The sequence below is a fragment of the Tachysurus vachellii genome, chromosome 6, assembly GCF_030014155.1.
Source record: "Tachysurus vachellii isolate PV-2020 chromosome 6, HZAU_Pvac_v1, whole genome shotgun sequence".
Lineage (NCBI taxonomy): Eukaryota > Metazoa > Chordata > Actinopteri > Siluriformes > Bagridae > Tachysurus > Tachysurus vachellii.
The window spans coordinates 11540916-11568505 of NC_083465.1; the positions used below are offsets into that span (position 1 = coordinate 11540916).

At 38.4% G+C, this 27590-nt stretch overlaps 4 protein-coding genes across 4 annotated transcripts; 2 read left to right on the top strand and 2 right to left on the bottom strand.

Annotated features, from left to right (window-relative positions):
* The first annotated feature begins 155 nt into the window (after positions 1-155).
* LOC132846780 (visual pigment-like receptor peropsin) lies at positions 156-2265 on the top strand. Its single transcript, XM_060871498.1, has 6 exons — positions 156-185; positions 602-701; positions 780-933; positions 1132-1300; positions 1388-1566; positions 1684-2265. The coding sequence occupies exons 1-6, from the start codon at positions 156-158 to the stop codon at positions 1787-1789; spliced, it is 738 nt and encodes a 245-aa protein (XP_060727481.1). The 3' UTR covers positions 1790-2265.
* enpep (glutamyl aminopeptidase) lies at positions 180-10742 on the bottom strand. The gene is made up of 20 exons (XM_060872204.1): positions 9615-10742; positions 8512-8653; positions 8101-8232; positions 7850-7970; positions 7437-7591; positions 6914-7027; positions 6675-6809; positions 6490-6555; positions 6324-6389; positions 6047-6207; positions 5811-5893; positions 5565-5701; positions 5402-5457; positions 4904-5054; positions 3869-3942; positions 3649-3753; positions 3388-3561; positions 3036-3176; positions 2772-2853; positions 180-2612 (listed from the first exon to the last, which is right to left on the bottom strand). Exons 1-20 carry the CDS (start codon positions 10250-10252, stop codon positions 2466-2468), a joined length of 2880 nt encoding a protein of 959 aa, XP_060728187.1. The 5' UTR covers positions 10253-10742; the 3' UTR covers positions 180-2465.
* Positions 10743-13335: 2593 nt separating this feature from the next.
* Positions 13336-23402, top strand: metap1 (methionyl aminopeptidase 1). Its single transcript, XM_060872210.1, has 11 exons — positions 13336-13493; positions 16891-16942; positions 17025-17131; positions 17237-17297; positions 18259-18350; positions 18822-18905; positions 19455-19593; positions 19868-19999; positions 20196-20339; positions 20501-20566; positions 22483-23402. The coding sequence occupies exons 1-11, from the start codon at positions 13377-13379 to the stop codon at positions 22647-22649; spliced, it is 1161 nt and encodes a 386-aa protein (XP_060728193.1). The 5' UTR covers positions 13336-13376; the 3' UTR covers positions 22650-23402.
* Positions 23403-24207: 805 nt separating this feature from the next.
* On the bottom strand, positions 24208-27322 carry LOC132847179 (alcohol dehydrogenase 1-like). The gene is made up of 9 exons (XM_060872211.1): positions 27170-27322; positions 26361-26462; positions 26116-26257; positions 25918-26005; positions 25520-25739; positions 25140-25400; positions 24912-25044; positions 24647-24785; positions 24208-24560 (listed from the first exon to the last, which is right to left on the bottom strand). Exons 1-9 carry the CDS (start codon positions 27185-27187, stop codon positions 24530-24532), a joined length of 1134 nt encoding a protein of 377 aa, XP_060728194.1. The 5' UTR covers positions 27188-27322; the 3' UTR covers positions 24208-24529.
* Positions 27323-27590: the final 268 nt, after the last annotated feature.

Consider the following 27590-nt stretch of genomic DNA (forward strand, 5'->3'; position numbering starts at 1 on the left):
AGAGTTACACTGTTTGAACACTTGAGGTCCCAATCTGCAAACCATAGTGTTAACATCTGTTCTTTGAAGTGACTGACAGTTCAGAGGTCACTTCAAACTGCTTATGGAAGCAGAGCATTTTAGGCGAATTTAGAGATTTATTTCTTTGAGATAAAATGACGATTAAGTCGCAATTACTCTTTATGGTTCAGTCTATCATATCCTTTGGGTCAGAGACTTTATTCAATAAAATTTCTGGTAGATTGTATACATTTACATGTACATGTTCTTAGAAACGTTTGATTTATTTTGTTTTATAAAGACAAAAATGCATGTTATTTTATATATTGATTTATATTGATTTAGAAATAAAGTTTTTCAGCCATAATTTTTCATTAAAAGTTGAAACTGAATTGGAATGTGAGGTAGTATGGTGAATCAATCTGAATCCTTATTGGAGTGTATTGTCCCGCCTCTATTTTTCAGTTTTCTTGCATTATCATTAGCAGGAGCTCTAAACGTGTGACTTTGTTATTCATTGATAACATGAACTAATTAATTTTTTGTGCACCCAGTTGACTATGAAAGTTGATTATGCCATCTATTGATATCTCTCTTGTAGATCTATGCTGCCCTGAATATATTCTTTGGGATGGCCAGCATTGGGCTGCTCACTGTGGTGGCCATTGATAGATATATAAGCATCTGCAGACCTGATATAGGTATGAACATATTTGTGTTCCAACAGAGAATCTTTTTTCAGAACAACTTGACTAAATTGTGCTTTTTCGTGCTTGTAGGCCAGAAGATGACTACACACTCCTATACACTGTTGGTTATGGCTGCATGGCTCAACGCAGTGTTTTGGTCCACCATGCCCATTGTAGGTTGGGCTAGTTATGCTCCTGATCCAACTGGAGCCACATGCACTATCAACTGGAGGAACAATGATGCGTGAGTTGCCCTCATAGAGGCATCAGCTACAACTCACCTCTCTGAACATTTAGCCATTGATTCAACTCTTTTCTTTCTCTGCTCAACTCTATTTCACTGCTGTGATGTTTCATTATTATCCTAGGAAACGTGATACTATTGTGCTACAACTGTTCACGTTTACCATCGATTCCAATTTCTTTCCCTCTGTGCCCTCAGGTCCTTTATCTCCTACACGATGGCTGTGATTTCTGTTAACTTTATCATACCACTCTCTGTCATGTTCTATTGCTATTACAATGTTTCAGTCACCATGAAGAGGTACAAAGAAAGCAACTGCCTGGACAGTATTAACATCGATTGGTCAGACCAGATAGATGTAACTAAGGCAAGCAAATGTTTTTGTATTAAAATGTAATTAATGTGTGTTCATTCTGTTGTTGCTGTTAGCTTGCTATCTAACTGTGGTTTACAGATGTCTATTGTGATGATTGTGATGTTCTTGGTGGCCTGGTCTCCATACTCTGTTGTGTGTCTATGGGCATCTTTTGGCGATCCTAGAACGATTCCTGCATCGATGGCCATCATCGCACCACTCTTTGCAAAATCTTCCACCTTCTACAACCCCTGCATCTATGTTATCGCCAACAGGAAGTAATGTCAATCTAATTTGCTCAGTTGGTCTGGAACATGAATTCTTGCTAAAGAATTTTTTGTAAGCAGGTCGTGCCAACATTTACATTAACATTTGGTTTGTTTTGTATGCTTAAGGTTCAGAAGAGCCATCATGGGGATGCTGCGTTGCCAGACCAGACGACATGTCACCATTAACAACCAAGTTCCTATGACGATCTCACAAATGGCTCTTAACCAGTAACCTCTAATAATGCCGACAAAGCCCATCGTGTCCTTTGCTTAGCCCTGTGTGCTCACACTACCTAGCACCATAGGATGTAGTAGATTGTTTGCCACTAAATATAATTTAAACATTGCATTATGTGAAGAGCCTCTTTTAAACAGAATTTCAGCGTGGAAATGAACTTCGCTTCATCACCATAGATATTCCAGTAAGGACTTAACTCAAAGGAAAGAAAATTATTTGTAGGTTGTGATGAAATCTTTGACCCCACTGTTATTTTTGTTTAATACACTAAATGTAAATACATTAATTCTAGTTTTATAATGCATTTAGTGTGTAATAATTATTTTGAATAATAATGATAATCTTCAGAACATATGATCATATAACTCATATAAATCATATAAACCTTTTTAGAACTATTTTAGTTCAACCAACCGGCTCTTAAATACAAAACAATTATTTTTCTTAAACATATGTCCAGGTAAGAGTGATTAATGCTGAATCTAGAACAAAACACAGCTGTAATGTGTAAACACATTAACATTAGTGCTTGTTATGATTAATCATGTCTGTGGGTTCATGAGTTTAGTTTCTCTCAACTTAAAATGTAAAGACTTAATTTTCTTGGAAAACAAAATTCTGATAACCGAGGAGTGATTTGACTAAATTTGTGCTTAAATGTGACACATGTTTAAGACACGTTGTGTTCCAGCCAGGAGCGGATCTCGTCTTCGTTGCGCTTCACCCACTCAATATTGCTCTTCACTCTCTCTAAAGCCTGCTTTCTGGGTGTCTCTCCTGCTCCAGCATTTGGGTGTAGGGCAAAAAAATGTTCCATCTGAAAACAGAATGAATGAATGAATGAATGAATGAATGAATGAACAAATAAATGGTATAGATTTCTTAGTAGAAATCATTAGGACATGAACTAGCAAAGCATCCAAAAACCCCCATTATAAATTGTGTGTGTGTGTGTGTGTGTGTGTGTGTGTGTTACCTTCCACAGCTGCAGCTCAGTGTTGTATGACGTACTGATTCTGTTAAGCAGACGTCCTAAGTTCCTGTCCGTAATTGTGTATCTAAATCAGATAAGGATACAGCAAGATAAAGACCAGCTGATAACATGTATCTACTGTACTTTATTTATCTGTTGTTTGATATCTGTGCTGTGAAACATCAAACATGATTTACAGGATGTGTTACCAACTTTATTTGTAATTTTAATGAAAAATCTCTCACCATTGTGTTATGACACACTCACCTTTTCACTAGGTAGTCCCAGTTAAGAGTGACCCAGTCCCAAGCCATGCTCTCACCATACTTGTTTAGGGATACATATCGCACCAGAGTGAACAAATCTTGACTCCTCACAATGGCCTCATTCTTAGAAGCCTCAAGAAGCCTGTCATAAAAAAAATTGTAAGTCATGTTTCCTGATGCTTGCAACATTTACAGGAAGCCATAGATTAGAAATGGAAAGTCATTGACTGCAATTTGGTCATAGAGGTGATCTACATTCACGTCATAGAACTACCCCTATGTTGCCCTCACTAATTTTATCTAAAGTAACTCTTTATATTGCCCACTTATGTAATTTTTATTGAATGTTTTACCTGTTGAGGAGTGAAACATTTTCTATAGATGCCAGGCCATAGAGCAGCTTGTCTTTTTCTTGGGCGAGTGTGGTACTGAGATACCTCTGAAACATAATCTCCCAGCTTTGCTCTGTTCCTGAATTCTTCATCCCATATTGGTAAACAAGTAGCCTGAGATTCACCGGTACACTGCTGAACTCACAATGACAAAAACTCCTGTTCACTTTACTTATTCAACAACTTGACTTAATTATATTTTTGTATCATCATTGACTCTACCTGATTTCACCATTAATCCACTTTTTAAAAATGCCAGAAGCCTCAGAGAGAGTCGCTGTATCACCCATCTGGCATGCGAGGCTGAGCACTGTCTCCCTCAAAAGCCTATGCAAGACAAATTCACCAGAATTAGTGTATATATATACAGTATAAAATGCACATATACACAGAGTATAAATATCTGTTTAGTGTCTTTTCAGGCCTGGCGAGTAACACATACCTTTCAGTTTGGTTGCCCACATCGTCCCAGCCCAACTTTGTAGAGATGCTCTGTACATGCTGACGAAAAAGTTTCTAATCATGGAGAAGTGAAATATTTCATTAGAACAAGATTGCATATCATATACTTGATATACACTGGTTATCTTCTTAAGAATCATGAATTTTCAGTCCTCACCAAAAGTATTGGAATGGCAAGACTGATTTGCTCAAGTGTGTCTTTTTAAATTAATTATTAAAACAATTAATAGCTCTGAATGTCTATTAATTGTTTTAATAATTAATAGACATTCAGAGCTATTAATTGTTTTAATAATTAATTTAAAACAATTAATAGCTCTGAATGTCTATTCTTGGTTTCCGCTTTGGATTTTCCTGTGAAGATTGAATTTGTTGTTTTAAAATAAACCAAAATGGAGATCAGAAGCTTTTTGTGCTGATTAGCAAAACCACAAACCACAGCCAGTGTCACCAACAGAGTTGAAGGTATCACAATCCACCATTTGAATAAGAGCAAAAATATAGAGCCCATAATGTCTGTGAATTTACAGAGACATGCATCCAATGAACATGTGAGGAACGATGAACCAAAACAAACTGCTAACACAAAAACAGATTCTGCAAAAAATTGAACAACAAACAAGAACAAGAAGATGACAACAGTTTGGTGATGTCATTGGTTCGCTGATTTATACAATCAAAAATAAGTTATGTACATTATATAATGTTATTTACATTAATTTCTGTAAAGTTTCATTTACTATATTCTGCTCACTTAAAAATTGGATGGTCTGTCATGGTGCAACGTTCATGCCTTGATTTGTTTAACACATTTAAACATAAATATCAGGTAATGAATGCTAAAATTCTGATCTATTATATCATATTCATCATTTCTTTTTAAACCCAAATGCCTTTTTGTATTGTAACAACAAATTAAAAAAATGGTCTTGCCATTCCAATATACTTTTAGAGGGGCCTGTATATATTTTTCCTTCACCAGAAAGGCATTGTTGTTTTAGCCTGAGAGACTCACCTGAAACTGGGGATAGAGTGTGGGGTTACTTGCCAACATGTCCCTCACATAGGCTATTGATGAGTCAACCCGGGCCCACACAATATACTCTGTCTCATTGGCCAAGTACTTGAGTAATTCAAAAGTTCTATTATAATGAACTACATCTGCCCTGTGGAAATATATTGTTAAAAGAAAATTAAAAACTAACTATTTTAAACATTCAAGTATTTAAATACGGTGAAATCAATGTAAGTAGTAAGCTATTGCCCTGTTAATATCAAACACTTGCTTGAAAAACTAAAAAAAATCACTTATGTTTGTTGTTGCTGTGGTTGTTAGTAGTAGTAGTAGTAGTAGTAGTAATAGTAATATCAGTGAGAACTCTTGATATAATGTATCGGTCAACCCTAATAGTTTAATTGCCAAGCTATTGATACTGTAGATATTAGATTTTAGCCTTTCCATCAAATATCACTACCAGATGTCATTGGCCCTGTTTGTGATGAATAAATATACCTTGCTAAAGCGAATACATCATCAATGTAACTGCTTCTGTCTGCTGCACTGAAGACCTGCAATGAAGCCATAAAAAACAGGCATTGACAATTCAGAAACTTTTATGGTTGAACGTTATTGCAGCCATAAGCAATAAATGAGGTATAAACAGAGGAGGAAGAACCAGGTGGTCTTTTAGCAGCTGCTGGCTGATGGCAGTCCATATGTCGTCAGGGTGATTGACGCGGTAAAAGCCCATGTGGTTGCTGTTAACTTTGATGAGTCCATCAGTAGCAGGGGAGTAGTTTTCAATAATTACATCTGAAAGCAAAATTATAAAGAAACAATTGCTTAATCTCTGGTTTTACAAATTTATATAATAATATTAATGAAATGAACTTGATTCTGAAACATGATTTCATACTAGTACCTGTTTGTTCTTTATCAAACATTTTAGTGCCATTTTTGTTGGTACTGAGTGATTTCCACTGCACAGGAATACTCCATTTGTAGCTGTGAGAGAGGTTAATCATGAACAATCTCTCAGTAGAGTAACTCCTCTGAACTGAAGGCACAGTGTGGCTTTAAAATGATGTAAATTAAGGAAATTTTGACAAAGAAATAATAAAGAGATAATAAAGGACATAATGACGTAAGCAGACTCACCCCAGAGGAGAGCTGGGCTGTGTTGGGTCTGCATTAGGATCCAGGAGAAACCTTTTTTGGTTGAGATTAGCCTCTGTATCTGTATTAGTAAGACTTAGCACTGGGTAACCCATCTGTTTAGTCCATGTATCCATAACAACTGCTACAGACATCCCACTTATCTAATATGATCCATATTCATGCAATTAGAAATACATTAATGTTTATTATAAAAACATAGACGTTTTTCATTTAGAAGTTTATTTTGTTTTTACGCTCCCTTCAATAAAATGGTTACCTCAGCCTGGGCAGTCCAAAAATCTGATGTCTTGGCATTTTGAAAAGTGAAGCTTTTCAAATATTTCTGTTGAAAGTAATGAAGGTTCGAGTTGGGGATACAGGATACGTTGATGATACACAGACAGATGTAGTAGACATGACAAAATATATATTTATTAAATTACCCGACAGCCATCTCTAAAGTTGTCTCGGCCTATCCAGTCCTCCAACATTCTCAAAATAGACGCTCCCTAAAAAAAACAGAGGTCAACATAGGGACACTGTTTTTTTATTCATGCATTAAAGAAAGACACAAAAATGGCTTCAGTGGCTAACCAGCAACAGTTATGAGGCCATGACATAAAGAGACCTTGCTGTATGAGATGGCATCAAACACAGAAGTGATTTCCGAAGGGGTGGACACGTCAACAATGATGGGGTGAGAAGTAAGAAGTGCATCATCAACCATGACAGGAAATACGTCATCAATGAGCATGATCTCACGCTGGTCGAGAAAAGAATTGTTGAAAGCAAACTTTTGTATGTAATCACCATTTGTATAAAAATGTATAACGTTTAGTTGTATGTATTGTAATTGTTCAGGCTTACCATTCCCCAACTGGGCTCAGCCTCCTCCACTCCCACATACTCAAAAAAGCTGGCAAATCCCTCATTCAGCCACAAATCATCCCACCAGTCCATTGTCACAATATTGCCAAACCACTGCAGGTACAGTGCAGACAATCATGTAGTGATGAAGGACAATTACATTTATCTTGAGTCAATATACCATATCGACCTTATTTTGATTTAGCCATTAAAGGGACTGTAAACTGTCATAAAAGAGATAAAAACTGAATCTCTGGCATCATTGCCAGAAATCTCTGAAAATTAGATTGTTTTATGGATGCAGATTGTTTCCAATATCCTTGAACCTGTATCTAAATATCATATAACATATCAGTGTTCTGGTGTGATACAAAGGTCATAACCAGCAGTGGCTGTGCTCATCACAAGGGACAAATGACTCTTTTGTCATAAAAGAGCTTGATAAGTTACCATGTAACTTATGCGGCGGTACCTTCTAAAACATTATTTTTAAAGGTTGTTATATGATACTCAAGTCATTAACCTGGTGCACAAGTTCATGGGCAATGACACTGGCCACACGTTGCTTATTATAAGAGGAAGACTCCTTTTCGTCATACAGCAGGTTGCTCTCTCTGTAGGTGATCAAGCCCCAATTTTCCATCGCACCTGTCCCAAAGTCTGGGATTGCTATCTTATCTGCAATTAGAAATTACACTGGTTTGTTTTGTAGCTATTATGGCATGTCATAGAGAGGACAGTACCAAAAAATCAGGACTAATATTATTCAACATGCTAAATATAATGTATATATGTAGTTAAATTGACGGAGTCATGCTGAGTATATTACATATACTGTATGATATATATATATATATATATATTATGTACTGTATACGTGTGTGTGTGTGTGTGTGTGTGTGTGTGTGTGTGTGTGTGTAAATCTAACATATTTACCAAGTTTTGGAATAGAGTATTCCATGTCAAAGTATTCTTCAAAATAGTCAAAGATAATCTTAGTGACAATTGCAGCATATTCAGCAGTGTGTATCTGTGAAGGCTGGGCGTAGATCCTAAGCTGTAGGGTAAGAGGAGAGATTAAACAGGACTTCCAGAAAAGTCTGACTCTCACAAGCAGGCTTTTACTCTTGTCTTTGATAAAAACATAAACACTGAATACACTAATGATTGAAGAAGATTGTACTTACTGGAATGTTTCGTTTAGACATTTGTTCTACATAAGCAAACTGATGCACTGCAAAACACACCAAGTAGGTGCTCATCTTTACTGACGTAATAAAAGTGGTTTTTGCCTTGTTGTCAGAAATTGACACATTACTCTGTTAGGAATCATATAAAAGTAACAGTCAGTTAATTTGGTAGATAGGCTTCTTAAATAGGTAAGAAAGATAAGGGAAAGTGAATGGGGCAAAATATACATTCACACGTATACAAACATATAGTACACGTGTGAATGTATATTTTGCCCCATTAAAAAAAAACATATTTTGAAGAAATTTATATATATATATATATATATATATATATATATATATATATATATATATATATATATAAATAAATTTCTTCTAAATATGTTTTTAGCATGTGCAGCAAACCTCCACTGGCATGTTGGATAAGGCTTCATAAGCCTTTTCGTGGGTGATGGAAATTTTGAATGTGGCTTTCTTGTTCGGCTCATCAAAACAGGGGAATGATTTACGAGCATCGGTGGGTTCGTGGTCTGTGGCTGCAATTTTTCTGTAAGAGAACATTAGGAACTTGTAAACCCAACACTTTTCTTCTACAGTCTGCCAAATGAACACTCCCTCACACTGACACTTTCAGTTTCAAGTCCCCTGAAGATGAATTTAGACTTGATTAAACTCCTGTTGTTTTAGAGTACAGCAGAAAAAAATTGCTGATTGTAGACAGATCTAATATATAGACTTACATCCCACAATTTAGAAGATTAAACTGTGTCGTGTAAATATCTGGTTTTCTGCTCTAGTTTACTTGTGCTATGAAATCTGTGAAATCTATCACAACCTCCAAATAAAATAATAAAGAGCTACTGCCGCATAAGGCAAGAGTTCCACCCTAAAAATCACTGGATAATCATGTGCCTCCACATTACTCACTGGAATTTCATACTTCACACATGCTTTATGCTACTCGTAGTGAAATATAAGTTCACTTCAGCCGTTTCCTCTACAAGAAATCTACAAAATTTACAAAAGATGTTTTTGATCTAGGATTTTGAACAATCCACTGGGACCTTTTTCTGTCTGCCATGATCCCCCAAGAACTCATTCTGCTGCCTTTCATGTGTGTTATTTTCTGTGATCTGTGCTCTGATCTTTGCACTTAAACACTAATGGTCTTGTAAGGAATGTGAAAGCTGCTCCTAAGCAGTTGCACAGTTGTCTGTTTTCACACCATAAAAAAGTCAGATATACTGCTAAGTAAGACTATAAGATTAAAAACACACTAAACACATGTTATTTTAGGTGAAAGTAATTCAGATATGTCTAATTTTGGTATAAACTCTAAGGAAGGATGATGAGTTGAGATTGTAATTTATTAAATCAATGCAATAAAGCACAGTTATTTTTTGTGCTATTCGATTTTCCCTCACACTATGAAATAGTGGAAGCAACATATTTATACAAATGTCATCCTACATTTCCCACAGCAGAGACAAAATAGAAACATCACTAACTTGATTTCTCCGTTCTCAACGTAGGTTGTCTTGTAGAAGCCGACAAGAGAGCCATTCAGCCAGCCCTGGAACTGCAGAGTGAGGATGTAGGACTCATCTGTGCTGGTGGCCCTTAGTTCCTCGGTGGCTTCCATCACTACATACTCCTGTGGAGTGTACTCAAAGCACCCCTTCAGCCCAATGGAGGTGGTACCAGTTGGGCCCTTGAGTTCCAGTGTGGGCATAGATGATACATATGTTTCTCGAATGTGTAGCCATAGGTGCTTGCTGGCCTTAGTCAGATTCAGATGGATAGCCACACTGCCAATATAAACATCTGTATCTAGGTTGGGCTCCAGGTGCAGATCATAGTGGATTGGTATGATGTAGTCAGGCAGACGAAAATTGGTCCAGCCACCGTTGGTATTGTTGGAGGGTTTGCAGGGGCCCCTGTCCATCACCGGGCTGCTTGTAGTTGGGGGTGTTGTTGGTGTTGGTGTTGGCTTGGTGCCCTCATCAGTGGACGATGTTTTCTGGCTCAGACCCACACCAAGACCCACTGCAACGCCTGTCACTATCACAGCCAAGCATATTAGAGCGGCGTGCTTCCCTCGAATGCAGTAGCGTTTCTGTTTCCCCTCCAAATCAAACCCTTCCATGGTGTGCAGTCAGAAGCTGTTACTCACCTCAATTCAAAGACTCTCTCTGTTATATGGTCATACACTCCACAAATATCCACACTTACTTCCTTCTCCCTCCCAGAAGAGAAAGCAGCTGCAATCTCAGACTTTTCCAACTGTGTAAAGGATACACTCACACTCATTCATCAAAATCTGGCTACAGAATGTGTATATAACTGCAGGACATGTAGATACAAGATAGAGATTTCAAAAACAGCAGGTTTTTCCCAAAGACAAAAATGTAAGTATCTGTAAGTCCACAAGTACTTGTATGAATCCAAATGTCCAAATAAGGGGATTCACTGAATAATGTTCATGCGTTGAACAACAGCACTGACATACACAGCCAGATGCCCTGTAGTTCATATCCACATCAAGTTAGCCATCAATCTATGTAGGTTAATAAACAATCGAGAGGAATGATCACAAACTCTGCATAAGAGGAAGAGGCAGAAAGAGAGGTAGGTTGGGAAAATGTAGGGAGAGAAAGAGAAGGGCAGAGAATGACAGAATGGAGAAGAAAGTGAGTAAGAGGAGGGGGTTTAAGACATGGGAGTGGCGAAAATAGCTGTGTTATCCTGAGCTTTATACTCGTTTAGAGTGTGACCATTGGGATTATCACGGTTTTACAGGTGGCATTTGAAGACGAATTTACAAATAGTCAATCCTTCAACTGACATGTAAAAAATAGGACAAATGCAATTTTGCATTTATCCTCCTGACCTCCTGATTGAGAAATCATAAAGCATTTATTTACACATTTCAAGCTTATCAGGAATATTAATAATAAGTTATTTTGTTTATGTAAATAGAACTAAATTAAAACTCAATTCTTTGACATATGTTTCCATTTTAGGGATGCATAAGAGTTATTCTGGAATAAAAGGTTAGGAACTTTTCAGTTATTTGATTATTTAGATTATTAGCTCGCATAGGTATGCTATAAACAGAGGTATCCTAATAATAATAATAATAATAATAATAATAATAATAATAATAATAATAATAATAATAATAATGGACAGCACACAGCAGTCATATTCTAGTTATGGCAAGTCATTCATTAGCCAAACTTTTGCTGTCATGTGCTGTCATCTGATACCTGAATGTAGGGTTGAACATTTTAAACCCAGAGGTCATAGTACAAAAGTGTTTTTTCTTACACAAGAAAAATAAAGCAATTTGAAATTCTGTGACTGTCACTGTAGCTGACCAGTTTACTCACAGTTATGGAAGTATGTATGGAAGCATTTCATAAATATGATTAGGTAAATGAAGCCCTCTAGAGGTCAATTTAATAAAACAAGCCAACAAACAGTGTTAAAAGCACAAGAAGTGAAGTCCCTAATTATCCTTAAAAACTGTCATTTTGAGATTTAAATGTAAATTAGAGTCCATTACATTTGTGGGTAATAAAACATCATCATTATCATGGATGAGTGTCAGACACTTCTATATTAAATTATATGTCAAGCTGATCTGATGGGTAAGTCATGGCCTAATGGTTAGAGAGTCTGACTCCTAACCCTTAGGTTGTGGGTTCGAGTCTCGGGCCGGCCACGATTTGAGCAAGGCACCGAACCCCAACCCGCTGTGTGTGTGTGTGTGTGTGTGTGTGTGTACTGCTGTGTGTGTGTGTTCACTGCTGTGTGTGTGTGTGTGTTCACTGCTGTGTGTGTGTGTGTTCACTGCTGTGTGTGTGTGTGTGTGTGTGTGTGTGTTCACTGCTGTGTGTGTGTGTGTGTTCACTGCTGTGTGTGTGTGTGTGTGTGTGTGTGTGTGTTCACTGCTGTGTGTGTGTGCGCGCACTTTGGATGGGTTAAATGCAGAGAACTGTGTATGTACGTGAGTATGGGTCACCATACCGTACACAGCCGTATGTCACGTCACTTCATTAGGGTATCCTCCATCATAGCAGCACAGCAGTATTCACCACAAAGTGAAATTGTCTATGTAGCAGAGGTCAGTGTGGTTCTCTCTATTCAGACACGCCAGTCCATGTCTATTACAAAACCAGTACAAATAAAGAAATATCTGTGGTATTACTGATATCACACTAAATAGCCTAATAGTCCAGGGGGGCACGGTGGCTTAGTGGTTAGCCCCTTCGCCTCACACCGTCGGGGTTCGATTCCCGCCTCCACCTTGTGTGTGTGGAGTTTGGATGTTCTCCCCGTGCCTCGGGGGTTTCCTCCGGGTACTCCGGTTTCCTCCCCAGGTCCAAAGACATGCATGGTAGGTTGATTGGCATCTCTGGAAAATTGTCCCTAGTGTGTGATTCCATGAGTGAATGAGTGTGTGTGTGTGCCCTGCGATGGGTTGGCACTCCGTCCAGGGTGTATCCTGCCTTGATGCCCGATGACGCCTGAGATAGGCACAGGCTCCCCGTGACCCGAGGTAGTTCGGATAAGCGGTAGAAGATGAATGAATGTTGCATATCCCAGTTGGCACGCAAATTATAAACATAAGGGTGCAATTTTGTGTAGAATTGAAATCGAAAAAGGAAATAAATATAAAAACTTAAGAATTGTCTAATGCAACTATAAAACCCTGATGCAGAAGCTTAGTTACTTGACTTTTTACCAGCTGCCTAAAACACAGCCCACACTGGTCCACTACCTTTTACTTGATTTTTAATAAAGAAGAAAAGTGAAAACACGTCAAACACGAACATTCTATAAGAGCTGCGTAAGAGTGAATACTTGTGGAAGTTTTTAGACGTTTAGACAGATTATTAGACGCTGAACTAACAACTTTTTACCGGGTATTTAATGTTTTAGTGAATCCACTGCCATGTCCTATGTAGTGTAGTCTCTCTCTCTCTCTCTCTCTCTCTCTCTCTCTCTCTCTCTCTCTCTCTCTCTCTGTCTGTCTTTCTTTCTCTCTCACACTCACACACACACACACACGTGCTGCTCTCTTTCTCTCTCATTCTGTCTGTCTGTCTCTCTCTCTCTCCCTCACGTGCTGATCTCTCTCTCTCTCTCTGTCTGTCTGTCTGTCTCTCTCTCTCTCTCTCTCTCTGTCTGTCTGTCTCTCTCTCTCTCTCTCTCTCTCTCTCTCTCTCTCTGTCTGTCTCTCTCTCTCTCTCTCTCTCTCAAGCATGGCGGCGGTGGTGGCGACACGGGCGTGCGAGACAGAAGGCTGCAGTAAAGAAGCAAAACTGCAATGTCCCACATGTATTAAACTCGGGATCCAAGGATCATATTTCTGCTCTCAGGTAGTTCCCAGGTTCCGCTTGATCCTTGCTGTTTATGTGGTACAAAGCTAACGAACCTGCTAGCACGTTGCTAAAACTAGGCTCACCCGGTTTTAGCCGTACAGCTAGCACAACAAGCTCTGTGGGCCAGGTTACCCGGCTTGGTTTCTTACTTTTGTGCCGCATATTTACGTATTTTCATGTACACTTCTCACATGATGAACACAATTAATATAGCAAACTAGATATCGAGGGGTTTCCGGTTTACTGTGCACTAGTTTGGCACCAGGAGCTTGATAGTTTCAGCAGCTTTAGCATTAGCATGAGCATTAGCACAGCGGTAGAGCCCAAAACTGGCTCTGCTTCAAGACAAAAAGCAGCCACGATAAGATAAAATACATGATTTAATTCACGTATTGCATTCCTAGCCACACAGGCTGACATTTTAATGATATATTTCAGAGATTAAGGATTAATTCAGGATTGGTACTTCAGTGTGTTGAGGGTCATGTTGCTGCAGTTATACGTTTAGTTTAATTTGATCATAAAGCACGTATGAAGTTAAATAAAGAACAAATACAGAAGGGATTTATGAGTTGAGATCAAATCTCTCGTTTAATGTGGCGTTATTAGTCGGTTTTCTCTCATGTCGGCCACCTGTTGCAGGGTCTGTATATGGGGTGTGAACTTGATTATAATGTCAGTATCACTCCAAAAATACTCACATGTCGGTTAGTCACAGTGATGGATGGGCAGTGCTGGGTTTGTTAAGCACTAGTTAGCTGTGCACTGATTTAGGGAGAGATGATTAGACAAATAGACAAAAAACATTCTTTGTTATGCCATACAATAAAGGGCTTTAAAACTGTGGTACAAGAAGAGATTGCAATTACATCTCAGTGATGCTGTGTGAGAACTGCACAAGTGAACTGCACATGTATTTGTTAAGTCTATAAACAATATCTGCTCAACTTTATAACAAATACTGTATAGAACACCAGGTCTTAAAAAAAGTATATTATGCAGTTATATCAGGCTTCCTAATTATAAGATAGTGTCCTCATGATTTGCTTTGCTCATCAGTGGTAGTTTGGTGCCTTTTAGAAATCCAAACCTGCACATGGTTTGGATTTCATTAGCGATGGACTAAGTGTGAAGCAATGCCCTAGATTTTTATCTTCTTGTACTACTCCATCATTTAAGACTATTTCTTTAAGACATGACAACAAAGCCAGCAGATTTCAGGATGCCAATCAGTCATCAGTGTTTGGAAGTATAGTATATAGTATAGTATATGGTATAGAATATAGTATAGTGACACAGAATGATTAATCATTAGGCAATTGTAATTTTTTGTTAAGAGAAACAGACTGAGAGGCGACAGGTTAATTTGTTTCTAATGCATGACTTTTGACTAATAATTAAGTAACTAGTCATGTGTCTTTGCAGGAATATCCTAATTCTTGTAGCCATTTTCTCAAAACACAGGAACTTTATTCATGACATTATTGTGAACAAAAAGTGCCAGTCAGTCTTATTTACTTACCAATAGCCACAAAACATCATTTGGCAGATGCCCTTATCCAGAGCGACGTACATAAGTGCTTAAATCTCTATCACTGGATACATTAATGCTGGTTCACTATGTTACATACTTAAGATACCATGAGTTTAAAACATTGTTCAAAGTATCTTAAGTATGTAACGTAGTGAACCAGCATTAATGTATCCAATGTTCGAGATTTAAACACTTATGTAAGTCGCTCTGGATAAGGGCATCTGCCAAATGCAGTAAATGTGAAGTTACAATGAAAAGGTTTCAAAGGTTTTTTTATTTATTTTTATTTTTTATGTTTATATAAATGCAAAAGATAGAAAGAAGTGCTAGTTGAAGTTTTTCCTGAATAAGTAGGTCTTCAACCTCCTTTTGAAAATAGCCAGTGACTCAGCTTCATTGACTTCCAGTGACTTCATTCCACCACCTTGGTGCCAGAACATAAAGGAGTCTTGTAGTATACTTGCCTCTTACCCTGAGAGATGTTGGAACAAGTCGAGCAGTGCTGGTAGATCGGAGGGTGCGGAGTGCAGAGCGAGGAGTGATGAGGGCTTTGAGGTAAGAGGGAGCTGGTCCGTTTTTGGCTTTGTAGGCCAGCATCAGTGTTTTGAACCTGATGCGTACAGCTACCGGGAGCCAGTGGAGGGATCGCAGCAGGGTGGTGGTATGCGAGGACTTAGGCAGGTTGAAAACAAGCCGTGCATTTTGGATCATTTGCAGAGGACGTATTGTGTTCATAGGTAGACCTGCCAGCAGTGCGTTGCAGTAATCCAGAAATGACAAGAGACTGAACAAGTACTTGAGCAGCCTGTGTGGACAAAAATGGCCGAATCCTTCTAATGTTGTAGAGAAGAAAGTGACATGAGCGATTTACATTAGAAACATGAGAGGAAAAGGACAGTTGATTGTCCATGGTTCCCCAAGGTTGTGAGCTGTGGCTGAAGGGGAGATCAGATCGTTGTGCAGGGATATAGCAAGGTCATGAACTGGGGACAAATGACCTGGGATGAACAGCAGTTCAGTTTTGCTAGGATTGAGCTTTAACTGATGAGCAGTCATCCATTTCTGCCAGACATGCTGAGATCCGATCAGAAGCTGTGGATAAGACTGAGTATAAAGGGAGAAAAGAAGAGGACCAAGTACTGAGCCCTGTGGGACACCAGTAGAGAGTTTGTGTGGAGCAGATGTCACACCCCTCCATGTTACCCGATATTAGCGTCCTTCCAGGTAGGAAGCGAACTATTCCCAAGCTGATCATCAAATCCCAAGACTCCTGAGGGTTGACAAGAGAGTCTTGTGGTTGACCGTATCAAACGCTGCTGAAAAGGTCAAGGAGGATAAGGACGGATGACAGTTTGGCTGATCTAGCAGCATGAAGTTTCTCAGAGACATCCAAAGGGGCTGTCTCTGTGGAATGAGCTGCTTTAAAGCCAGACTGGTTGGGGTCTTGGAGGTTGTTCTGTGAGAGATAGACAGACAGTTGATTATAGATTGTAGGTTTTGTCTTATAGGTTTTCAAGTAAGAAATAAAACAGCAGTGAATGCAATTGGAGAAAAAACATAAAATATTCATTAGTTAATTGGTTAAATGTCACGGAACATCCATGAGACAAGCTAATTTCTGTTTTCACCTACAACAGTCATTCCTTCACCAACTTGATCCCCCCGTCTTGATTTCTCTTCCCTGTCTTGAAAACCATCACAGTGCTGTAACAAGAAACACCTTCTATATATAAATAAATGTTTTAGAATCAAGCGCATCCATATAAACCTGTACTTTTCTTATAGTTCATTGAGAATTGTGTCATAAATACTTACAAAACATTTATTATACATGCTTACAAACCTTTTTGTCGTTTTTAGGAATGTTTCAAAGGCAGCTGGGGTACTCACAAACTGCTCCACAAGAAAGCAAGTATGTATCATGCTCCTAATGTGCTTCCTGTAGATTTAGCTGGTGATGTGTATAATAGACCTCGATATTGGGTGTTTGACAGAGGAAGACAAAAAGGATGAGGAGAAGAACTGCATGGGGAAGGAGGTCAACACAGATCCCTGGCCTGGATATAAGTACTCTGGCAAGCTGCGACCTTACTATCCATTGGTATGAGTACAAATAAAACAACATGCATTAAAAAAGAATCCAGAATTTAAAAAAAAAAAAAAAAAAGATATTTTAAAGATAAATTTGTTTGCTTTGTCTTTGTAGACACCCATGCGTCCTGTTCCAGGGCACATTCAGAGGCCGGACTATGCTGACCACCCCCTGGGTAAGACTGAATTAATTGCACAAACACACGTGCATTAGATTACAGATATGTAACTAAATGTAATCCTCTAAACCGATTCCTTTTGTTTTGCATTTCCTAAATAACAGCCATTTGTTTCCTTATAGCTCTTATTTTAACCCTTCTTCGTCTAGTTGACTAAACATTTTTCATCAACATTTTTAGTTAGAGGATCCTACTTATATCGGTTGATTAAACAAATAATTTTTTCATCAGTTTGTCTTTAATAGTTGGTTTAGAAAGTTAAGCAGTCATTTCATAACCAGATCTTGCTCTATATATTGACCGCAGGTAATATGTAGATCTATGCACAATATATAATTGTATGGAACTATATTTTATTTCCTCTTCAAACCACAGCTGTGGAATCATCCTGTAAGTAATGGGAAACAAGACCATTAGTAACAGGGTCATAGTTGGGCGTAGTTGAGTACCAGTAATAGCTTATTAATATGCAATAGTAAATTCAGTGTAGACAGTTCCTGCTTTCCTATAGATCTGGGTTTTTTTTTTGTTTACCTGCTCTGCTTTATGTTGGGTGTATTTGAGATGATTCTAATATTTATTGGATTTTCGTACCTGTATGAGTGTTATTGCAATGTGTGTTTGTGTTTTCTTTTGCTCACTGCAGTGACAAAGGCAGGTATAAGGACCTTGAATTTAGGTGGTGTATTGTCCAACAGTTTTTGAACGATGCAGTTTTTTATTTATTTATTTTTTTGTTTTTTATTCACAGTGTTTGTGTGAGTGAAGTATTTTTTTATTTGATTTTTTAAATTATTATTATTATTGTCTATTAAATTGCCTATGATTATACCTCAGTGCAACTGTCTTATATGAGACCTCCATAAATCAGTGAAGGATTAAATGGTTGATCCAAATAGTGAATATTAATTCAGTCAGCTGGACTTTTAGTGACTGGTGTTATTTTGTTGGTTGGTAGGGATGTCTGAGACGGAGCAGACACTTAAAGGGACTTCCCAAATTAAAATCCTTACTCCTGAAGAGACTGAGGGCATGAGAATCGTCTGCAAGGTAAATCCAGTTTTGTACTCTGGATTTCTCTCTCTCTCTCTCTCTCTTTCTCTCTCTCTCTTTTGGTTATGATTAACGTCTGGTATTGCCAAATGGAAGTTGAGGCATTTTGGTCTTCTGTGTAAATGTTCCATTACAGTACCTAAGGTGCAAAGTGCATTGTACGTCATCTTTGTTAAATACAAAGAAGTGAATTTTATAAGTTGATGTTACTGGAATTGAATTTCTTTGGACAGTCCAGGGAACTGATCTGCTCTGAACACCGTGTTCTGTGAACTTGCAACGTGTATAACAGAGATAACATCAGAAGATAACAATGCCAGATGAGCAGAAAATTGTTCCTGGTTAAAAATACAAAAGTTGGTAGATGGCAAGCATAATGATGACTTTAGACTGCGTAGCATGTTAACATTGCTCATGGTGATGATTGGTGAGATCACTTGTTAACTTGTCTGGATCATTCATTTGCAGCTAGCGAGAGAGGTGCTCGAGATTGCTGCCATGATGGTGAAACCTGGAGTGACAACAGAGGAGATTGATCATGCTGTACATCTGGTAATTCTCTCTTCTTTCTGACCATTCTTTCTTTATGGCTATAATTATTTCAGTACTAAATTTTGTTAATGTCCTTATTTACTAATTATTGTTTACCCATCACCGAGAACGAAACAGATATTACAACAAAGATTTTTGTAGAGAAGAGAAGGATGCTTAGATGCTTAGTCTTGTTGCTCTAGTAAATTTTGCTACCTTTGAGCTTGACAAATGTTTTATGTGTTGCATCTACTGAATATAATTACTAATACATGCAACATACAAAGCTTATCTATAATGCAAAGGAAGTAGATTTATATTTTTTTAGGTCGGGTCTGAATTAGCATGCTGCAAAAAATGTAACCACCAGTTTATTGTGAGTTGCTTCGTCATAAACCGACATGTTTCATTTCGTATGGACAGTTTTGCAAATTTTTCACTGGTGTGCTCCAAACTCTGGAATTTGTCCTATTTTTTTCCTCTTGATATAATCACACAAGACTAGTCTAGTAAAATACAACCAAAAAACACTATAAACATATCAGTTACCTAGATTTCTGTTCATTGCAGGCATGCACAGCACGGAATTGCTATCCTTCCCCCCTCAACTACTACAACTTTCCAAAGTCTTGCTGTACATCAGTTAATGAGGTCATCTGCCATGGAATACCAGACCGCCGCACCCTACAAGAAGGGGACATCCTTAATGGTGCAGATACACACACACAAAAATACTCCCACTGTCACCTGTTTTCAGATAATGAATTGAAAGTGCAGATCAGTATTTGTTTATCTAGATAGAAGATCAACAGGTTCATAGAACTGCTTTTGAATATTTGTAGATTTCTGTAGTCAGATCTGCGTCCACACATACACACTCATACACACACAAAAATAAAAATCAGTACTGTGTATGGCTGTACATGTTTGTGGTGTTGGATAAATATCCACTGTTCAATATTACTAAACTTCTCATATTTCAGTGGATATTACTGTTTTCCACAACGGTTACCATGGAGACCTGAATGAGACATTTTTTGTGGGTGAGGTGGATGAAGGGGCAAAAAGGCTGGTGCAGACGACGTATGAATGCCTAATGCAAGCTATTGATGCTGGTAAGAGAGAGATGCATTTTGCTTTAGCTTTGTATGATGGTTTTAGAATAAGACACAACATGCGTATACAGTTGTTTCTCTGTGGTTCTCAGTGTAATATTCTGCTTTGCATACACTTTGTGGCCTGTAGAGGTCAGGGCTGCACTGTAGCATGGTGCAGCTGACTAATGGGATGCTTTGTGTCCTGTTGTTTCAGTGAAGCCTGGTGTACGTTATCGTGAGCTGGGGAACATCATTCAGAAACATGCACAGGCTAGTGGATTTTCTGTGGTGCGAAGTTACTGTGGTCATGGCATCCACAAACTCTTTCACACGGCACCCAATGTTCCACATTATGCAAGTAAGCATTTTTGCATGCATCCCAACACACATACCAAGCAAATTAGAAGAGCACACATGTTATGTTCTGCTGAACTATAAAAGTAATTGTTAGTGTGCTTGACATTTAGGCACACGTGCATTACAAAACCTGTCCTGACCGAGTTTTATGTTTGTGTGTAGAGAATAAAGCTGTTGGAGTGATGAAACCTGGACATGTCTTCACGATTGAGCCAATGATTTGTGAAGGTAAGAGTCTAATAAAGTCTCACGATTTAATTTGCCATAAATCATTCATACTAACCCTATACTCAGGACTGTCTGCTGTGGTTGACCAAGCAGAGTACATTAGTGAAGGAAGGGACTGTGTTTTGGTATGATTCCACTGCACACAGCTGCTTTCCTGAACTCTGCTTCTCTCGACTTGCACATAAGTGCTCAGTGCTCACAGGATGTGTCTGTTTGATTCTTGCAAATAGACCTTGCATTCAAAAAAAGAAAGATTTTATAATCATATATTCAGGTTGGGATTCTGCAGATATTTCAGTGTCTTATATGTCCATGTTTCTGGGGAAGGTGAATGAATTTTTGAAAGGGTGAACTATCTTTGAAACACTCACAGTTGTTGCAGCTGGTCAACATGGATGGCACGTGAAATATTCATGAATGTGAAAGTAGATCAGCTTTGTTTATGTGCTGCACTACAAGTCAGGATTTCACTGTTTGCAATCTCACATTCCCTTCAGCAGCTATTTGCAACCCACCGATATTTCCGACGGTGAATTTGCTTTCGGTATGAACATACCCTGAGACATGCTCTTGGCACTGATATAATGGCACCCAACCTTAGCAGGCATTAGCAAACAATTTCTTCACACACACACACACACACACACACACACACACACACACACACATATATATATAGTCAATTTCATAAATTAAATGGACATTGATGGTTATGTTAGCTAACTTTCAGCTTTTATTTTTCTATTTATTTACATCAAAACAGGGTGAAGTCTTTGGCAAGTACAACATGCCCCCACCACCCCAGTTTCAAGGGTTAAAGTATGCTTCAGATCATTGTCCATTTACAGTGTGTAGCACCTTCAATGAGTTTTGAAGCATTAAAGTGAGACTGAGCAGATAATATAGCCATGTACTCTTCAGAATACATCCTGCTGACAGCAGTCAGTTGTCAGCAGTCACAACAATAAATACAAGAGAACCCGGCCAATCAGGAGCCATATATATCTGTGACATGAGGTGGTATCCTTCAGATCATGAACGGCGTGTTTCTTCTTTATAATATTCTTTCCCCATCATTCTGATCCAAATTGATTTTTGTGTCATCCTCATTTTGACTTTGACATTGATATACCTACCTCTGTTGTGAAGGGAAAGAGTTCTTCTGTCATCTTCACATATCACAGTTGTTTTCTGTCGTCTCCTGGGCCTTTTGATGTTCCTGAGCCCCGCTGTGAATTCTTCCTAGTAGATCTGGCCACACTTAACATATTTTGCTATCATTCTGATGAGTATGTTCTGATTTTTTTTTTACTTAAATGATGGTTGTCTTCTCTGGCAGTGACAGCTCTGTGGACCTCTTATTCAGAGTAAACAGCAGCAGATTCTAAGTGCAAATGTCACTCTTCATATTTGAAATTAACTCGAGACCATCCATCTGTGTATTCGAGGGTGAAATAATGAAGGAATAACGCACACCTGACCCCAGAACAGCTGAACAGTTCATTGTCCAATTATGTATGGTCTACACTGTTGACCTAAATTTGACATCTATACCCTCATATTAAAGCTGAAGGTGTAAAATCTCTATGGTCATTATTTTATTTCAAATCTAACATACTGTCGAGATAATCTATTAGACTGCTTAAGTAACAATAACTTGGTCAATATGGACCTGAATGAATGTCTTCAACCACAGTATCAACTGATCGAAATGTTGAAATGCATTATAATTGTTCCTTTTAACTATAACGATAATTAATAGTTAGCTAAATGCAGACACTGCACTGACAGTCTGATAAACCGATGCCAGTTTATGTGAAGCTGGCTTGGTCTTTACACATCAGAAACCTTCCAGTCCTTACTTCTTTTCCAAGGGTGCTTGAACGTTTGTAAACATGCCCTTTTCCTCTGTGCAGGTGGTTGGCAGGATGAGACTTGGCCAGATGGTTGGACAGCTGTTACTCGAGATGGGAAACGCTCTGCCCAATTTGAACACACACTTCTGGTGACTGAAACAGGTTGTGAGGTTCTCACTCGTCGACTTGATGAAAACGGCCGTGCTCACTTCCTGTCACAGATGTAGAGTGCTTGGGTGAGAACACAAGCCCTGGCCCCAGTGGAGGACACATCTGCGCCGCCCCTGTCACTGATAAGCCAATCACACTGTGGTTCTCTGTTGGGCAGGAGATTATTGGCCAAATGGCCATGTTGATGGAGTGTCTAACTGGGCAAGAAATGGAGATTTGTTATTTATGAATTTATCATCTGAACAGTCATAGGACTCACTTGGATCTGGTCAGACTGGAAGGCACTGACTTTTGACCTGCTTGCAGTGCCACCACCCCTTTTGTGTGTGTGTGGGTGCGTGCGTGTGTGTGTACATAAATATACATGCGTCGTGCATATACATGCGTACACACACACACTACTTTATTGAGCAAGCTGTGTTTGAATTCAGGATTTATTCTGTGTGTCCAAGTATGAATGGTAAGCATGTCATGTGTTTCAAAATGATACCAAACAGACGTAATAAAATCTTAAAACATTTTTTTCTTTCCTTTCTGGTTTATCCCAGACATACTCCCTGCAACATCCTCCTGTTTACAAAAGAGTGCCTCACAATGAAATTCATGAAATTCAGATCATTATGTAGTGATTTATTTAAAGAAATGTTATTTTTCAAATGTAATTGGCTGATGCAGCTCAGAACTGTTCTGCATGGTTGATCTAACATTGATAGGCTTTTGGTCATTGGTGCACTGTGTGTGTCTAAAACCCAGTCAAACCCATTTCATTGATCTGCATTCAAGCTGTATTAAAGCAGATTTTCCCTGTGGATGGTCTCTAGGATTTGTGTTTTTCACCCAAATGTGAGTAAACTGCCTGTGTCTCTCTTTGTCAGTGTTTGAGTGTAAGGTCCAGTTTTGCATTTTGGTATGGGGAGGTTGAGATATTTGTTTATACAGACTTGCAACAGCATAGTAAATTCTACACAAATAAATTATAATGTAATTTATGTGCCAAATGTCCTTGTCTCTGACCCCTTCTATGTCTGGCCATTTAAGAACTTTACTATTTACTATAAACCCTCCTCGATATGGTTTGTTTACTAAACCAGTAGTTCAAATGGGGGTATGTTTGTTCAGGGAGATATTTGGCAGATGGAACCCATCATATTATGTAATAGATGCTTAGAGTTCAAACGACTCTACTGAAATGTCTGAGGAGGTTTTTTTTTCCTTTTTTGGCTTATTAAAATAGATGAGGATGTACAGTTCATGTCTGTTATTAGCTTGGCAAAGACCAAGACACTATATTAAAATACATAAATGCATTTGCTGTTTGGTCTGCAGATTATTTTTGTAAAATATCGTTTGGATTATAGCTCGTCAAATGGTTTCAATCTTCCAAGGAGGTATTTCAAAATTTCCATAAGGACATCATATGGCCTGCAGTCATATTCAAAAGTGATTTCCGCAAAATAAAAAGTAACAGATGTTTCATTGCAGTTTAGCATGTGGCAGATTCTCCAAGGTCATTTTATTTAATCATGTAGGTAATCACTTAACTAGGCTCCCCATTCTTGTAAAAGTCTTGGTGTAAATAGGATGAGCTCATAAAGATGTAAGGCAGACGCATCATTGAATTTGCATTTTTATTACCACATGCAACTATTTTACATAATGGCTTCCACCCCATAGCTTTTTATTTGATTGTATAATATCTGAACTCTTTTAGATAATCTAATTCCAGTATGTGGTTTATAAGCTTATAACAGCATGCAGGTTAAATACGCTAATTGAGTAATGTGAGTATTTCAGCCAAAACCTTTTGAGTATTGCAGGGTTATATAATATTTAACCAATTAAAAAAAAAAAAAGAATTCATATTAGCAAGCTTATTAAATGATAAAATATATGCAGAAGCAGTAATGACTAACGATCTGAAGTAGCTGTGCCTTTCTCATTTAGACACATTCAGGATGGTTCGAATGCTGTAAGACAGGAAATAATTGTTAGATTAATTGTTAAACTTTAAAAATCAACATATTTGAAAGCAATAGAATAACAAGGCATTTACCATTCCCCCTTCTTCATGAGCTCAATGGCATCGTTGACCTGCTCGAGATTCATAGTATGGGTTACAAACTCGTCCAGCTTTATTCGACCAGCCATGTAGTCTAGGACTAGGTTTGGAATAGCGTCCTTACTCTTAAAGCCTGAGACACACAGATATGTAAAAATCAACTGCAGCACATTTGTTATTAATGAAATTAATGCCACATAATGGTGAAATTTAACCCTAAGTCTATTCAGTAGCTTTAGACTATGTTATACCAGGCTACCTCCAAAGAGCGATCCTTTCCAGGTCTTTCCAGCAATTAGTTGAATTGGTCGAGCAGAAAAATCACTAACGTCTGTCCAGCCAACAAGTACACTCACACCCCAACCTTTAGTACATGCCTCCAGTGCACTCCTCTTCAGGGAATCAAGAATAATTTATTTATATACAATTTAGTCATACTGTAGAGAAAATGAGCCATACGCAAAAAATATTAGAACAGCTTACTTACCATAACAGCCACGTTACCCACACACTCCAGGGAGAAATCCACACCCCCATTGGTCATTTCTGCCAGAACCTCACTGACAGGCTTTCTGTGTGCTTTGGGGTTTACAAAGTCAGTGGCACCAAATACCTTCGCTTTTTCAAACTTCTGCTCATTTATGTCCACAGCAATGATCCTGGAGGCTCCAGCATTCTTACATCCCATGACTGCTGCAAGGCCTACAGCTCCGAGCCCGAACACTGCACACACTGAGCCTGGCTCAACCTGTAACCACATACTGTCATATATGAACCCAAATCTAACTGTGGCAAAACCATTATGCAGTACTTCACCTAGCCTTAGTGCTACTAGCTTTAATTCACAGAGCACAGCACTACACATACCTTGGCGGTGTTGACTGCTGCTCCGTAGCCAGTGGAAATACCACAGCCAAGCAGGCAAACGCGGTCCAATGGGGCATCATCGTGGATCTTTGTCACGGCAATCTGGTTCATGACCGTGTACTCGGAAAAGGTGCTGGTGCCCATGAACTGCAGGACAGGCTTACCACGACAGGTGAAGCGTGTGATAGTATCTGACATCTGAGCATATCGGTCACTAGTCCTGTGAAAAAATGTAACACACATTTTTTTTAACCAACTTTACAAACCTCTTTATTGCAGATTGCTAACCAACGTTTTTTAGGGTACATTCTACATGCACGAATGATCATGATTCTTGCTTTAAGCATTCTGCTTTCTTGTTGTTTTTAATGCATTATATACTTTCTTAGGTTTCTTACCAGCTCTGCTCACAGAGGTTAGTCTTTGGGCTCTTACAGAACTTGCACTCTCTACACTGAGAGATGAAGAGGGGAATGACCTTATCACCTGTGAAAACATTACCACACATACAGAAGAGGTCAGTACACTACAGGTAAGCAAGCAAGCAGCAATCCAGAGAAACAGAATGAATAGTGAGCATTGTATGGTGTTCTGACCTGGTTTAAACTCTGTGACTCCAGGTCCAACACTTTCCACCACACCAGCCCCTTCATGGCCAAGCACAGCAGGAAATCCTTCCTTATGCTTGCCCTCAAACAGATGGTACAAATCGGTGTGACAAACACCTGTAGCGATCACCTACAGTACAAGACAGGATCAGAGTGTACAGTACCTTGTGCCTCAGGTTTTTTTTTTTAAAAACATACTTTTATACATAGGATTAATTCATGCAATTTCAAACCTTGATACGTAATTCATTCTTTTGGGGTGGAGCTACTTCAATCTCCTCTATCACCATTGGAGTATTGGGTTCCCAGGCTACAGCAGCCCGACATTTAATCACCTAAAAACAAACACATACACATTTTGTGGTGTAGTGAATAGAGACTTTGTTCCTCATGAGTGCAGTGAAATATGGTTACGCACTCTGCAGATACACTGATACGTGATTACACATGGAAGCTTTCCAACCATCTGTTTTTGCTTCTTGAGCAATGTTTGACTTTAGTGGAGTTTATAAGTGAGATTTCACAACCTTATCAAATGTTAAAATGATTACTGTTCCAGCTGTAGTATTTGGGACTGTAGGTGCTGATGGTGGAACCGGTTTTTGGTGACTTTTATTGCGTTTCTATTTTAAATTTGTATCTGAAGCTCAAAGATTTAAAAGTTAAGTATATCCATACGTGGGCCGCTGTTTCTACATCGTCTCATGCATCATATTTTCTAATATTACATTTTATGTCTCAAATTGTATATAGAGTCTTATTTCATTTGAATAAAAATATATTCATACAAATGCACACTTCAAAAATGGTTGATAGCTAAGTAAAAGAAGGTTCATCATTTTAAGTAACACAAACATTTTATCTAAATACAGAATCAATAAGGAATGTTCATGACTGCTAGCTGTAGTCTATAAGAATACTTTTATATAAAACACATATCACAAATAAATCTTGAGCTTAAACTTACAAACTTAGTGAGGTGAATTCATACCTAGCTTTCAAATATAAAGGAAAACCAACAGATAGTGTACAATATACATACCTTTCCTGCAGTGGCCATGACTTGTTGCTATCACTTCTGCAGACCGAGAAAGAAAGAATGAAAGAAGGAGGGCACAGAATATTTGGCTCACAATTATATACTCAAGCCAAAGAATCAGAATACAGAGCACAGAATCGGAATAGGGGGTGCAGCACTTTCCTCCAATGCTCTGTAAGGAGGAGCTATAAGCGATCCAACAGATTTATGAGAAGATCTTCGTTTCTTGAACTTGTTTAATAATTTATGTTTAACTTATGTAAGATTGAGAATCAAGCCAGGTCGTAGCTAGGATTAGGAGAAGAAGAACTGGGCCTGGGGTCAGCAGTCATACAATGAACTTTTTTAAGTTCAATTGAGACAAAAGTTTAAGGAGGTACAGATCTGTACGACATAAAACATGACGACTTGCTTTAGATTGAGC